General features: G+C 31.2%; 1 protein-coding gene across 1 annotated transcript; it reads right to left on the bottom strand.

Moving 5' to 3' along the window:
- Positions 1–6,490, bottom strand: LOC108986585 (probable aspartyl aminopeptidase). Its single transcript, XM_018959241.2, has 12 exons — positions 6,246–6,490; positions 5,684–5,997; positions 5,374–5,509; positions 5,010–5,088; positions 4,703–4,905; positions 4,508–4,577; positions 4,114–4,236; positions 3,741–3,896; positions 2,537–2,710; positions 860–934; positions 633–773; positions 1–411 (listed from the first exon to the last, which is right to left on the bottom strand). Exons 2-12 carry the CDS (start codon positions 5,775–5,777, stop codon positions 190–192), a joined length of 1,473 nt encoding a protein of 490 aa, XP_018814786.1. The 5' UTR covers positions 5,778–5,997; positions 6,246–6,490; the 3' UTR covers positions 1–189.
- Between the last annotated feature and the right edge of the window lie 7,913 nt (positions 6,491–14,403).

Below are 14,403 nucleotides of genomic sequence, written 5' to 3'. Positions count from 1 at the left end.
TCAGAAAAGTAAGGGATAAGGAAAATTGCGAGGAATGTTCAAAGCATGTAGCAAAACATAATTACCGAAACAGATCCAAAGTACTTTGCAGATCCACTACAACATTCCAGTTAGTTTTGAATGTGTTTAAAGCAAGAGCCTACGATGGCACATGGGCGGCGATTGGAACTGCAAAAGATGAACACTTACCTAAATGTCAACTATTATCTTAGCGTCTAGATGAGAGAACTCTTGGAAATAGGCCTTGAAATGCTCATATGAATGCTTCACGTCATCTACAGCACACATTTCTCGTATACTATGCATTGAAAGCTGCGGCGCGCCGACATCAACTGTACGAATCCCGACACCACTTGCAAGGATAGGGCCAATGGTTGAACCACATCCCATGTCATTGCGCACCACAAAATCCTGCATCACAAGTGATTTCTCTTCTCAATTACTTTGTTGTTCCACAAAAACATCTCAATTCTGTTTGGTCAATTATATTTTCAATTCTTGCAAGAATTCCCTTTTTTATATAAAAATCATGTTATTAATTATATTTCCAATTTTGGGCTAATTCTATTTATAGAAGTCTTGTACCCCGGATTATTTCACGGATACAATAAACAATGCAGGGCAAAACTGACCTGAACAGGAAGTTTATGATTTGTTGCTATCTCTCTGAATATGAAGGAAGTGACTGCATTGGTTGCATAGCGTTGATTTGCGTTGTGTTTGATGACAAGCCCTCCATGCATCTTGGGCTGATGATTTTCCTCATGCTTATCCTGTGGGAGGAACTCTATCAACGTGTGCAACAAAAAGAATATATATTGCCCACGCTGGAAAATTACAAGCACAGTAGACAACACACCATATGATTAGGGTGTAATGCATGTGCCATGTCAGCTGAAACAAGGAAACTCCTCTGGATTGCTTTCTCAAGCACCTGGAAAGAAAAAAAAAAATAGAGTAACAGTATATAAGTTTCCAGACTAAAACATAATCACTGAATGAGTGTATAGAAAGGAATATGATTATGCCACTCTTAAATTCCAGCCGATGCCACATGTTTGTGAATCCAACGAATCCAATTCAAAACTCTTGCATAAGAGAAAGGGCTCAAGCCATGGTGGCTTGAAATTGGGAAACGAAGTCTGAAGCATGATTCACGCATCATGGTTGAAAAAAACAATGCAGATCTATTAAAAATCGCAAAACTTTGAATTTAAAACAATTTTTTTCAGATGCTCATTGTTTCGGTAATCTAGTCACTTCCACATCCTGATGGAGAATGATGAACAGAAAATGTATCTCTAAACAGGATTCAGAAAAGAGTATGGGAACCACTATTTTGTTGGTTGGTTGGTTGATTATTGGCAGTGAAAGTTGACCTTTTTGAAACAATTCAGCTGTATAAAAAAGATTTCATTGTAGCAAGGTATGGGCATTATTACAAAATTTAAGGTTCAACACAGGAAACAAGAGTTTGCTGTAATGATAAAAGTGGGAAGCCATAACGACTGAGGGAAACCTCAAGTCACGTTTGGGTCTATATTTCGAACACTTGGAGATCCTTGGAGTCATTATAAGTTCAGTACCTAGTAGGGTATCAAGATGGGACTCACCACTCACTGCATGTGTTGGACTTAGGCCTGATTTGGATAGCATGAACCTCTCATCTCATCTCATCCCATCTTATCTCAATATCCAAACACCACAAACACAAACACCTTTTCATTTCAAATCTTCAACTTTCTCATCTAATCATTACCTAATCATTATAAATTTCTCAAACTTCCAAACAAAACACAACAAACAATTCAATTTTTTTAAATTCCAAAACAAAAATTATATTTTAACAATATTTTAACTTTATAATATTTTTATTCAATTTTTTCTCTCTCCTTTCCCAAAACCCCATAAAACATCTTAGCTCAAACCATTTCACTACTATTCACAAATTATCTCATCTCATCTAACTACCCTACTCAAATCACCGATGTCCTTGTTATTGCCTTTGTCGCATTGAGTGCCTTAACGCTACACATTATGACTATGTCAGCTTTGATAACATTCTATAATGACCCAAGGAAAGTCCAAATCACATATCAGCTGATACTCTAAAAAGATTAGTCAAGGTTATAATTAAGGTATTTAGAACCATTATGAAGTGTAGTTCCGGTTAGTAAGGAATAAATGTAGGACTTAACAAACAATGCATATTCATCACCCTCCCAATGAGGGATATACCTGGGTGTAATAGATGTATATCCAAACAGGCCCTTCTTAACTCCTAAAATAGCAAGTTGCAATTCTTTAAACCTATTTAGAATTTTTCCAGGTTTTGACATGAATAATATATCAGATTCCTTTATTTTCAAATTGCATTAGTTCAGAACCCATAATTCTACACACTATATCGACAAAAATATAAGCATCTACCCGGATCTATATTTTGAAGCACGCAATCAATCAAAGAATAATAGTGAACATTTCATTTTTTCAATAAAAATTTAGAATCATCAGAAGGACATGAAGCAATTATCACCTTAGAATCTGGGCCAAATGAACTTGTAATTCGTGACAAAGCATCTACCATGACAGGAGACCCAGCTCCTTGGGCAGAGTTAGACCCAACCTCCTCATGATCAAACAAGGCTACCATTTTAACACCAGTCTCATCCTCAAGACAGCTTTCAGAAAATGTAGCATCTATCAATGCCTGAAATTGAAACCATAATGTAGCATATGCAAATCAGCTGCTTTGAACTCAAACAACTAAGACCGCACTATATTTTCTCCAATACATGAGGAAAACCAGCAACACGAGAAAGTAGCAACGGTGATCTACGTGGAAGAGGAAGAAATATATTGTAGATTTTATCTTTCAGTTCCAAAACATGCATTGGACTGTCTGGGTGAGTAAGAGCTCAGATAAGTACTTCTTTGGGCCATATCACGGCCAAGAAATTTGCATAACTAAGCTTTCTGTAGTTCTTGGCAGTTCCAGAAAAACTTTTCTTATCAATTCACTTTTATCATTTCCAAATTCAGTTCAATAAAGTTTAAGATTAATCAGTTTGTCCTCAAGGAATCAATCTGCATGTTGCCCAAGAAAGGGAAGCAAAGAAAATATTTCTGAAAAAAGTGCCAAGCCTCACGTCCAAATGACAGACAATAGATAATGCAAGTATTTTAGACTTACCCTGTGGCACCTATGATCTAGCACAAGGGAAAATGAAGCAGACAGTTCCAATAACTGACGTAATTCACTGTACCTTATTAGATGACAAAATGCTGAATTGAAAAGCATAAAGACCAAACAATATAATTAGGAGAAAAAAAAATGCAACATGCTATACAATACTGGGGATGGGACAAAAAGCTCATGCTCAATATGTATCTAGGACCATAAATTATACATAGCAGGGCCAAGCCATTGACATCACAAAAGATGAAGATCAAGGGAATCACACATAGGAACAGAAGAGGAATTCATTATATAAATAACTGCATTCACCTGAAGTGTTCGTGATTTTAGAAACTTTTAATATAAAAAATCCATAAGGCACAACCTTTTATCAGCCATGAAGAATTTCAAAGGCTCCCAAATTCGACATGAGAAATGAGTGAAGCACAATATTTAGCACATTGCACAGCAAGAAAATGGCAAGGCAAACAATCAACTCAGATATGCACCTCTTAATTCCGTCTCAACAAAAAGAGAAGACAGCCTTTATGCCAAGTCATACCTTTAGAGAGCAAAATGACATGCAGAGATTATCGAGCCGCCCAGAGAAAATGAATTCTTTTGTGGCACCAGCTACAATACTTGGTTGAGTATCACACACTTGTAACTCGAAATCGCATATATCATTTGGCTTACAGTCAATCTGACTTGCAAGCAGCTAGAAAAAAAAAAAAAAAGAGTAGAGAGACACAAATCACCAAGAAGCATTACCAAAAAAATCAAGCTGAGATACTCCAAAAAGTGTAAAAACTACATGTGATCATACCTCTAACATAATCATGCAGTCTGGACCATACTAATATAAATTAATTTTCCCTATCTCCCCCCAACCCCCACCCCTGCAAAAGAGAAGAGAAAAGAGAGAATTTATCAACCTCTAACAGAAGCGAGTGATGCTTCGAGCTGTTATTGGTAGTTCTTTCATTAACTTTTTCTCCATTAATCTGAACTCCAGTTTCAACTGGACCATTTTCAGCAACAGCTTTATTGAGCTCTGCCTACAAAAGGTAGTTGAGAAGGATAAAGCAAAAATTTGATCAAAAGGAATACATTCACTCAAACTTTAATCAAGCCACATTTGTCTGAGGTTCAGTTACTCCTCTTTTCATTAGATCAGACAAACATGTGATCATGGCTAAACATACAATACCGGCATTCTTAAGCAAAACAATTCCTCTTAATCATGTTCTATGACCATCAACAGAATAAACATAAAAAAAAACACATAGATAGGATGAAGCATACGAGTGTGTGTAATCTCAAGTTTACCTTTATTGATGTTGCCAAGACAGGAAGAAGATGGCTCTGTGTGTTGATCTTGAACCCATCATTAACGCCCCTGTTCACAGAACATAACAAATTGTTCAAAGAAGGTAGCTTCAAAGTTAAAATTCACAGTTCTATCTAAACCATGAACACACAACATCCAAACAGGTGAGAAAGCATTTCATACAGCAAGGCAACCTGTCTAAGTGAATTGCTAGGGTCGGGATCCGCATAATGGGCCTCTCGACTCTAACAAGACGATGTGAGTATAAAACAGAACCATCTTTTTCTTCTCTGATTATCATCCTTCCCGCAACTGTTAAGTCACGATCAAACCAAGTATGCCACAAGCCGCCCCCATATGTTTGAACACCAACCTCCAAATACCCACCTTTAGTTACCTGCCCAAGCCACCAGATTTCCCCAACAAAGAAGGAAATTCTCCTTAAACAATCCAATTATATATTACAGCATGCAAGTAATATTTCAAATCAGGTAAGGTCACCTTGGAAACGGGCTTCAGTTTCAGACAAGGACTATCAGTATGAGCACCAACTATATGGAATCCATTTCCCGCAACATACCTAAATAAAAGTTGCACAATATCAGCAATAAATAAACTAACTCTTTATCAAGCAATAATTAATTGTACAACTACGGAAAATTGGACTAAGCCAAACAGTTTCTTTTAAGCTCAATGAAATGTATTTTATCTATGTTAACTAGGTGCTCCCAATGGTAAAAATCATAAAATTCACAAATTTGATTTCTTTTGTTTTCTTGCATTTTTTCAGCAACCAAACGTAGTCAAAAAATGAATATGGTGAAGTTATTGAAAGAACAGAAGAAATTAACAAAGAAAACCGTACTTTTTTCCGATCGCGAAAGCGACAATCGTGGAGTAATTCCGCGTGAAGAAATATCTCTTTCCGGCTTCCAATTTCCAATCCTCCCTCTCCGAAACTTGCTCATACCCCGCGCTTCTCAACTGCTTCTTTGCCTCATCTTAAATTAAGTTAATAGACGCAATTAATCACTCCTTACAAAAAACAGAAAAAGAGAACCGTCTTCGAAATCCAAACAAATACTCAAGAGAGGAAGGTAAGATATTAAGATGGGACATATGAGGAACTTCAAAAAACGGAAATGGACAACAAAGAAGAGAGATTAAATAATTACCAACGGCGTGGTAAGCAGTAGGGGAGGCGTTCAAGAAGTCAATGAGATCGGAGACCACTGAGCTTACTTCGTTCTGCGCCTCTTTCTTGGCCATGGCTTCCAATAATTTCACAGAGTTTACTTTGCTTCGTATTTATTTTCGAATCTCTTTTTTTGAGCCTATCGTGATTCGTGTTGTATATGTACTCGCGGACATAGCACGGAGAATATATATTGTTTCGGGCCATGGGCCCATGAAAACAACTTACGGAAGAGCTATGCTACACTTACGGAGCACCACGGACCGATCACGGATCAGGGCCGGCAAAAGTTTCCTAAACAGTTAAAATATAAAATTAAAATATTAGTAGATATAATTTTTTAATATTATTTTTATTTTAAAATTTAAAAAAATTATATTTTTTTATGTTTTGTTTAGAAGTTTAGGATCGTTATAACGATGAAACTCTTTGGGTCGGTCTGGCTGATGTTGGCCGTTTAACCGCCCTCAATCACAACATGCCACGTATGAAGTTTTACATTAGACACAATAAATCTGATTCATCTGATCAAGCCACACTACCAGTCAAATTTGAGAAGAGAAACGAATTCCTTCATCTTTACATTCAAAACCCAGACCAACGCTGTCACACCAAACCCAAACTGCTGCCGCCACACCAAACCCAGACCACCGCCGCACTAAAGCAGGTTCGTCGCCGCCACAGCTGGACAACGCCATTACACCCACCAATTCCCGTCATCCCCATGAAACTCTTTCTCCCCCATTTTGTTCCGTTTTCACAATGTGTTTCACTATTGCAATTAAGGCTGCGTTTGGATCATAAAATACTCTCAACTCATCATTACAATTTTTTTCAAATTCCAACATAAAATATAATAAACAATTCAATTTTTTCAAATCTCAAAATAATAATAATATTAAAAAATAATATTCTAACAATATTTTATCATCTCAACTCAACTCAACTCACTTCAACATCTAAACTCACCCTAAGTATTCTTCTCCTTCAAATTCTAGAATCTCACAATCCCCCATAGCCAACAAGAAGCAGAGGCCAAAAAGAAACAAAAGGCTGACTATGAAATCTTTAAATTCAACAAGAAAAAACTCTCAGATCCTTCTCACTCATCTCTATCCTTACCACCATTCTGAAAAGGACTTTAGAAACCTATTTGAAATCCGAAATACCAAAAATTATCAAATACTAAACCTTTGATGAAAAAATACAAAAACAAAAACAATTCAGAATTAAATTCATGCATTTGTAAACAATACACATGTCCTCTATTCAAATCAAGCATATACCAAATACAGAAATCTGAACAAAAAGAAAAATTTGAAGGGAGGGTGGGGTCAAGGCGGACGCTTCACAAACGAAATATAGGAATCCGAACAAAAAAAAAATTGAAGGGAGGTGAGGTCAAGGCAGACGCTTCACAAACATCGGCGTTGATTTTGGGAGAGGGGCTCTGTCATCAACGGGAGAGGTGGAGGGTGGGCTTTGGTAGAAGAGGCAGAGGGGAAGGGGATTTTTTGCAAGGGAAGGAGGGAGACTTTCACAGCATTATCAGATGTAGACAGGCATATGAGATGTGAAATAGAAAAGCTACGTGGAACAAATTTAGTGGCGGGCTGTTGTTTGAGGAATGGCAGACCGATTGGTGGAAAGTTTTCTCTATAATGATTAGGTAATGATTAAATAAAAAATTTAAAAATTAAAAATTAAAAAATATTTGTATTTGAGTAATGTTTGAAAATGAAATTATGAGAAATTTTAAAATTAAATGAGATCATCTTACTTTCCGAACAAGCCCTTATAAGCCTTAAACTTGTATCTAATATTACTATTTAAATATTCTCAAATCTTCTTATTTGTTATCTTTTTTTATGATTTTTTCCCATAGCATATTTTTTAAAACTCAAATCTTCCATTTCGTTATTTGAAATTTTGAACAATAATTTATACAAATTTAAAATGTACAAATCTTGTGCATTTCATTTGAAAAAAAGTGATATACGAATAAAAATATCACGTTTTGTGTATAAATCTCCCGAATCCTGCTAGAGTCACTGTTCCCAGCTATCGCTGTGAGCTATTGTTAGTTATACGATTTTTTTTTCTACTTTTTCATACATCTATTTTTTAACACTTTTAAATATTTAAAAAAAATAAAAAAATCATAATATTATTAAAAAAATACTTTTTTAATCACTAAATAAAAAATATTAAAATTAAAAAATCAAAATTAAAAAATCAAAACGGTAGAGTTGAGCAGTAAAATAGAGATGGAAGAGTAGTATTATCCTAAATCTCCCTATTTTTAGGGAGTGTGGAATCTGCCCACCTTAAATATTTGTTTAGGATTACTCTTTGAAAATATATCTCTTTATTTGAAAAAAAAATAAAAAATCTTTTCAAATTCGGCATGTATTATTATAATCAGAAATTCAGAATAAACTATTACTTCTTTAATTTTCATTCGTTTCTATTCAAATCTCTTTTTGGTTAATAAGATTGTAAATAATATTAAAATAATTTGTGAATAACAGTAAAATATTTTAACTTAAATATTTATTAAATTTTGGAAAAAGATAGATAAAAAGTTGAATAAAAAGTCTTATAAAACTAAAATATTATTATAATATTATTTTTATTTTAGAATTTAAAAAAGTTTGAAAAAATTGTATTAATTAATTCGAAAAAGTTATAATGATTAGTTTGAAAATATTTATATTTGATTAATGTTTGTGAAAAAAAATAAGATGAAAATAGATAAGACGAGAGATATGAAATGAGATGAAAATATTTTCTAAACAATCCCTAAGATTTCTCACTAAAGTTCCGTTTGGATGCTGAACTGAGTTGAAATGAATTGAGTTCTTTATGAACAGTAACAAGTTTTGTGGAGCCCACCTAAAATGTGTTTAGATATTAAGATGAGATTATATATATTTATGAAAAGTTGAAAAATATTGTGAGTCCCACATGTAAAGAGATATTCAGTTGAAATGAGTTTAGTGTTTGAGAGTTGAGTTTTTAGATATTAGACTCAACTTAAAATTAAATTAAACTGAGTTGAGTGAGGGCTATTTTTCCCCTCAATTTTGGAATTCAAATAAGCAAACTTACGATTGTGTCTCCCCTGAACTTTATATAATAATTTTTTTACTAATACTAAGCCTCGTTTGTTTTTACAATTTATTTTATCTCATTTCATCTAATTATTATAATTTTTTAAATTTTCACACAAAATAAAATAAATAATTCAACTTTTTCAAATCATAAAATAAAAATAATATTAAAAAAATATTATAATTTTTAATTTTAATATTAATTTATCTCATCTCATATGTAAAAAAAATATTATAGTAAACTTATCGTTGTTAAACAATATATTTTGAGAAATTTCAATAAATTTATCAAAACTAGGCAGTGTTTGGATGTTGAACTGAGTTGAGTTGAGTTGAGATAATAAAATATTATTTTTTAATATTATTATTATTTTAAAATTTGAAAAAATTGAATTGTTTATCATATTTTTTATTGAAATTTGAAAAATTTGTAATAATGAGTTGAGATGGATTTAGTGAATTCAAAACTCACATCAATTCATCTTAACTCATCGTTATAATTTTCTCAAATTCTCACACAAAATATAATAAACAATTTAACTTTTTCAAATCTCAAAATAACTTTTTCTAATTTTTATATAAAATATAATAAATAATTTAATTTTTATTTTACTATTTACAAGCTATTTTTATTAATCTCTAAATTCAAACTATTCCTGGTAATCAAATGAAGACTATATTGATTGGTTTCGTTAATGTATGAGATATATTTATTCATTTTAATTTTATTTATTTTTTTAATATGAGTATTGCTACGGGTCTTAAATTCGAGAAATAAAAAATGTCTTAAATAATATAATTTTTATTATGTATTTTTTTAATTATTATAAATATTTAAAAAAATAAAAAAATTTATAATATCATTAAAAAATATTTTTTCAATCATTCAATAAAAAAAATTCCATTTAATATATTTTTTAGATTCTAAATTGGAACTCAAAACATTTCTCTTTTAATATTTCTTAACACATGAATTTGTGAGAGACAGGGACGACCACCTGTTTTGGCAGGTGACATCATTGTTTCTGCAGGCATTATGATCTCACCTACTCGAAGGGCGAGCTCGTAAGTTACAACTCTCCTACGTACTTTTACTGCATTTAGGGTACAAGCTAATACCGGACGTCATACTGGTTAAGATATTGGAATAAAATATTTCGATATTGATGTTTCGAGATAGCATTTCGGAACAATATTTCGAGAGAGTCGATATATAAATAAATTATATATATAAATATATATAAATTATATTTCAAAATAATAGTCTATATATAAATAAATTATATATAAATACATATATATATAAAAATTATAAATAGTCTAGTCTAAATTAGGAGTTAAAAAATAAGTTTGTACTTTGAAAAAATGAAAAAAAAAAACATACAGGCCGAAATATCGGCCGGTACAGGTCGAAATTTAGTCCGAAATGGCCGGTATTTTAACCGGTATGGAACACGACGACCGAAACGAAAAATTTCGACCGTACCGGCCGGTACGGTACGAAATTTAAAACACTGGTACAAGGGCATTAACATTGACTTTATTAAAAATTTAGTCAAATATAAAATTTGATAAATTTCATCAAAATAAAATTACATTAAATTAATTAAATAGATAAATATAAAACTTTAAGTTACAGTAAATATATAAGTTTCTTTAAATTTAAAGGTTTACAATTTATTCATCAAATCTATTTTTTATTCACTTTTAATCTCTAAATTTTTTTTTATTCACGTTTAATCTCCAACCGTTTTGTAATAATAATATAAAAATCAAATTAAATTATTATTCAACATATAATTAGTGTAATTGTAAAATATGAAAAAAAATAAAAATATTTTTATTAAAAAATAATATTATATTATTATTTGCCAATGCTCTAAGAAGATTAGTATTGGATTAGTCATCTTATTCTTCAAATTTTAATTAATATATAGATTTTTTACATTTAGCTAATCATTCAAAACTTAAAATTTACATTAGATTAGTCATCACACTCTCTATAATAATAAATTATTATTATTTTTTATTATTTATATTGTTTTAATTAATTTTTTATTTTAATTTCATAATCTTCAATAACCTCCAACAAATAATTTTTATTTTATTTTTTACAATCCAACAATCTATAATATAATAATCTCATATGTATACAGATGGTAAAATCTCATATGAATAAAAATATCATATCTATAATATAATAATCTCAAAAAATACTTTTAGACTTGCTATAGTTCTTTTCATATTTGAAAAGAATAATAGATTTACTGTAACTTATAGTTTGGATGAAAACAATTTAACTAATTTAATGTAGAGTAAATGTAGATGATATTTACTAAATTTAAAGATGAAAAGACATTTAACTAATCTAATGCCAATACTCTAAGAGCACTCAATGGATTTTCTATACTAGATTTTCCTTTAAAATATAAAAAAAAAATACTCACGAAAATATCTTCTATTGAATCTTCCATTTTACATTTTGCTACAAGAAACAGTTAGATGTAAAACTATTCATCAATAAAAACATTTTTAATTAATTTCTATTTTCTCCTATGTTGAATTTCTCATTTCTTCAAATTATCTTTATTCTTATTTTAGAACCAAAACCTTCCATCTTCCTCGACTTCGCTTGTCGACTCCGTCACTAATCATTTATTATCTTCTTAGCTCTGCTCTCACTGTTTTTGTAAATATTTGAAATTTTTTTCTTTCATGTACCAATTTAGAGTTAAGATTGGGTGAAATTCTTTGGTTTTATAGGAATCTCTCTCTATCTCTCACTCTCTCCAAAATGCAAAAAGCACAATTTTTTTTTCTCAAAATATTGATCTAGGAGTTTGCGTGGATACATGATTGTGAGATTTAACAAATCTAGGGATTTTAATGGAGTAGACGCAATTCAACTTGTTTAATGGAGTATTTTGTCTAAGATTCAAACCCCCTACACATCACAGCCCCCAGAAACAATAACCTAGGTATAAATGTAGAGAGGAGGACACAAGTAATTCGTAGTTCGTTCCGTTATGGACTGTGAGAAAAATAAAAATTCCACGAACCAAATAGACACACAAAATCCATAGAAATAAACAACGTAGTAAATGACTGAAATACCTGAGAATTACTAAATGACACAATCTCCCATCATTTCATCAGATTTTTGGGATTTCCTAATCGGTTCTTCGGAAAGCCTTTTTTACTTCTCAATTCAATTAGTTCATTGAGATTTTAGGACTCGTTTATTTTTACAGATAAGATGAAACGAGGCGAAATGAGTTGAGATTAAAGTTAAAAAGTTGAATAAAATATTATTAGAATAAATTTTTTAATATTATTTTTGTTTTAAGATTTGAAAAAATTAAATTATTTATTTTATTTTATATTAAAAATTAAAAAAAATTATAATGATTAACTGAAATGAGATTAAGTTCTGAAAACATACTAGGCCTATTCACTTTTCTATAAGGTCTTGGACTAAGCTAAGCCCATACTCGGATCCTTTTCTCTAGCGATCCAAATCAAGGAATTTTCCCCTATTGTGCATTGGAGACAAAGCAGAACGAGAGAGAGAGGGTTGGCTGTGGCTGTGACTGTGAGAGAGAGAGAGAGAGGGCAACTGTAACTGTTAGCAAGAAATTACGAGACTGCCACGGGATCTCATTCTGGCATGCGCCTCGTTGCAATCCAGTTAAATGAACATAATTATATTTTGATTTAGTTTATAAATTTGAATTAATTTAAAATAGAACATAAATATATGATATTATATATGAAGAGATATTGTAAATATAAAAAGATATGAGAATATCATTGATAGTTAGAGAAAGTATTTGTAATGAATAACAAATATTAAAAAGTATAATATTTAAATAATATGAAGAAAAAATAGATAAACTGATATATGCTATATTATAAAAATCAGTATGTAAAATAGAAAAATTGAGTTTTGATTATGTATTTTAAAAGATAGGATGAAGAATCCATTCGGAGTGATCTAAGATCGTTTCAAATAATGTGAATTTATTTATAAATAATAATATTTTATAAGTTTTATTGAGATGTATTTAAATGTATAAAGTAGATTCAAATATATATTTGAATGTATAAAATATGTTGAGATATGTTTAATTTTTTATAAAAAATTAAAAAATAATAAATATCATCAATAATTAATTTGAGATAGATTGAGATGAACTGATCAGTAAACTTTGGCATATAATATTAGAAGATCTGGATTTGTAATTTATAAACACTTAAATGACTTTTGATCTAATGATGCCAACTCAATATTGTTGCTTATGAGTTGTAACACTCTTTTATTTTTTATTTCTTAACATGTATGTGGTATTAGAATAACGAGTAAAAGAACTCTTTGACTTTTGAGTCCCATGATTGTCGTGTTGATTAATCTTTTGCATACAAAAATGATATGGACATATTTTTATAAGTTTTATACAACTCTTGAATGAAATATTATTATTATTATTATTATTTCTTTTAATGGATTTGAATTAAAAAAATAATAATATTTTATTAATTGGTTGTGTAGAGCTTATAAGGCCCGGTTTGGTTACAAAAGTTTTTTAAAGGTCAACTCATTTTATCTTATCATTATAATTTTTATAAATTCACAGATAAAATATAATCAACAATTCAATTTTTTAAAATCTCAAAATAATAATAATATTAAAAAATAATATTCTAATAATATTTTATTCAACTTTCAATTCTTATTTCATCTTACTATCCAAATCTACTTTAAAACATTTGTGTATCTATCATTTCCCTGTACCATATAATTGATAGTTCTAATCCTACCAAGGCCATATTGATAACATTATTAAGACGTATGTGGACTGGAAAAAGGGGAATAAAGTTGCAATCTACGCCACGTGCATCATTCTCTCGAGGGTGAGGATTATATCAAGAAGCATTTCATTTTGGAGCTCGAAATTACAATACCATACAAGTCATAGTCGTAGAATTCCTCTAGTTTTCATTCTCCTTCATTAGGGAGACTGGAGTAGTTTTGTGCTCGGAAAATCAGACGAATCATTTGTAACTGAAAAAACCGTCAGTTTCTTCGTAGATCAAAACCTTACGTGACCAAAACACCCTTTGCCACGCCCACGCAATTTTATGATTTCCAATCTTTTCTTGTGTTATTCCATTTCGTTCGCTAATTTTTCAACGAGAGCTACTAGAGATACAAAAGAATTCTATAAAAAAATTTTACACAATGATATGACGCACCCTTTGCCATGCCCACGCAAGCCGCGACCACCATGACAAAGTGCATAAAATGTGCACGACAAGCTTACGACACTGCCATGAACTTCTATGTTCCCGCTCGTGGTGTTGCTTGGATCGTCGATTGCTTTTGTCCACTTTGAAGTGGTCCACGACCAACATGGCGGGCACGAAGAGGGGAAAGCGAGGGAAAGGGAGGGGCACGAGGAGATAGGGAGGAAAGAGACGTGGTATACTGAGAATGTGCCACGTCAATATATGAGATGTTTTTATAAAATTCTTTCGTGTCTACAGGATTTTCCTTTTTCAATACATATGGGTATACTTGACATTTGAC

This window comes from Juglans regia, chromosome 9 (genome assembly GCF_001411555.2).
Source record: "Juglans regia cultivar Chandler chromosome 9, Walnut 2.0, whole genome shotgun sequence".
Classification (NCBI taxonomy): domain Eukaryota; kingdom Viridiplantae; phylum Streptophyta; class Magnoliopsida; order Fagales; family Juglandaceae; genus Juglans; species Juglans regia.
Note: the sequence above shows the minus strand (reverse complement) of the source record. Positions and strands in the feature narration are given on the sequence as shown.

Excerpts from the sequence above, each read along its gene's own strand:
- LOC108986585 (XM_018959241.2), bottom strand. The coding sequence starts at position 5,777 with ATGGCCAAGAAAGAGGCGCAGAACGAAGTAAGCTCAGTGGTCTCCGAT. Across the intron at positions 4,237-4,507 it reads TCTTGGCAACATCAATAAAG|GCAGAGCTCAATAAAGCTGT; the intron begins GTAAACTTGAGA and ends TACCTTTTGTAG. Across the intron at positions 2,711-3,740 it reads TGTCATTTTGCTCTCTAAAG|GCATTGATAGATGCTACATT; the intron begins GTATGACTTGGC and ends TTTCAATTTCAG.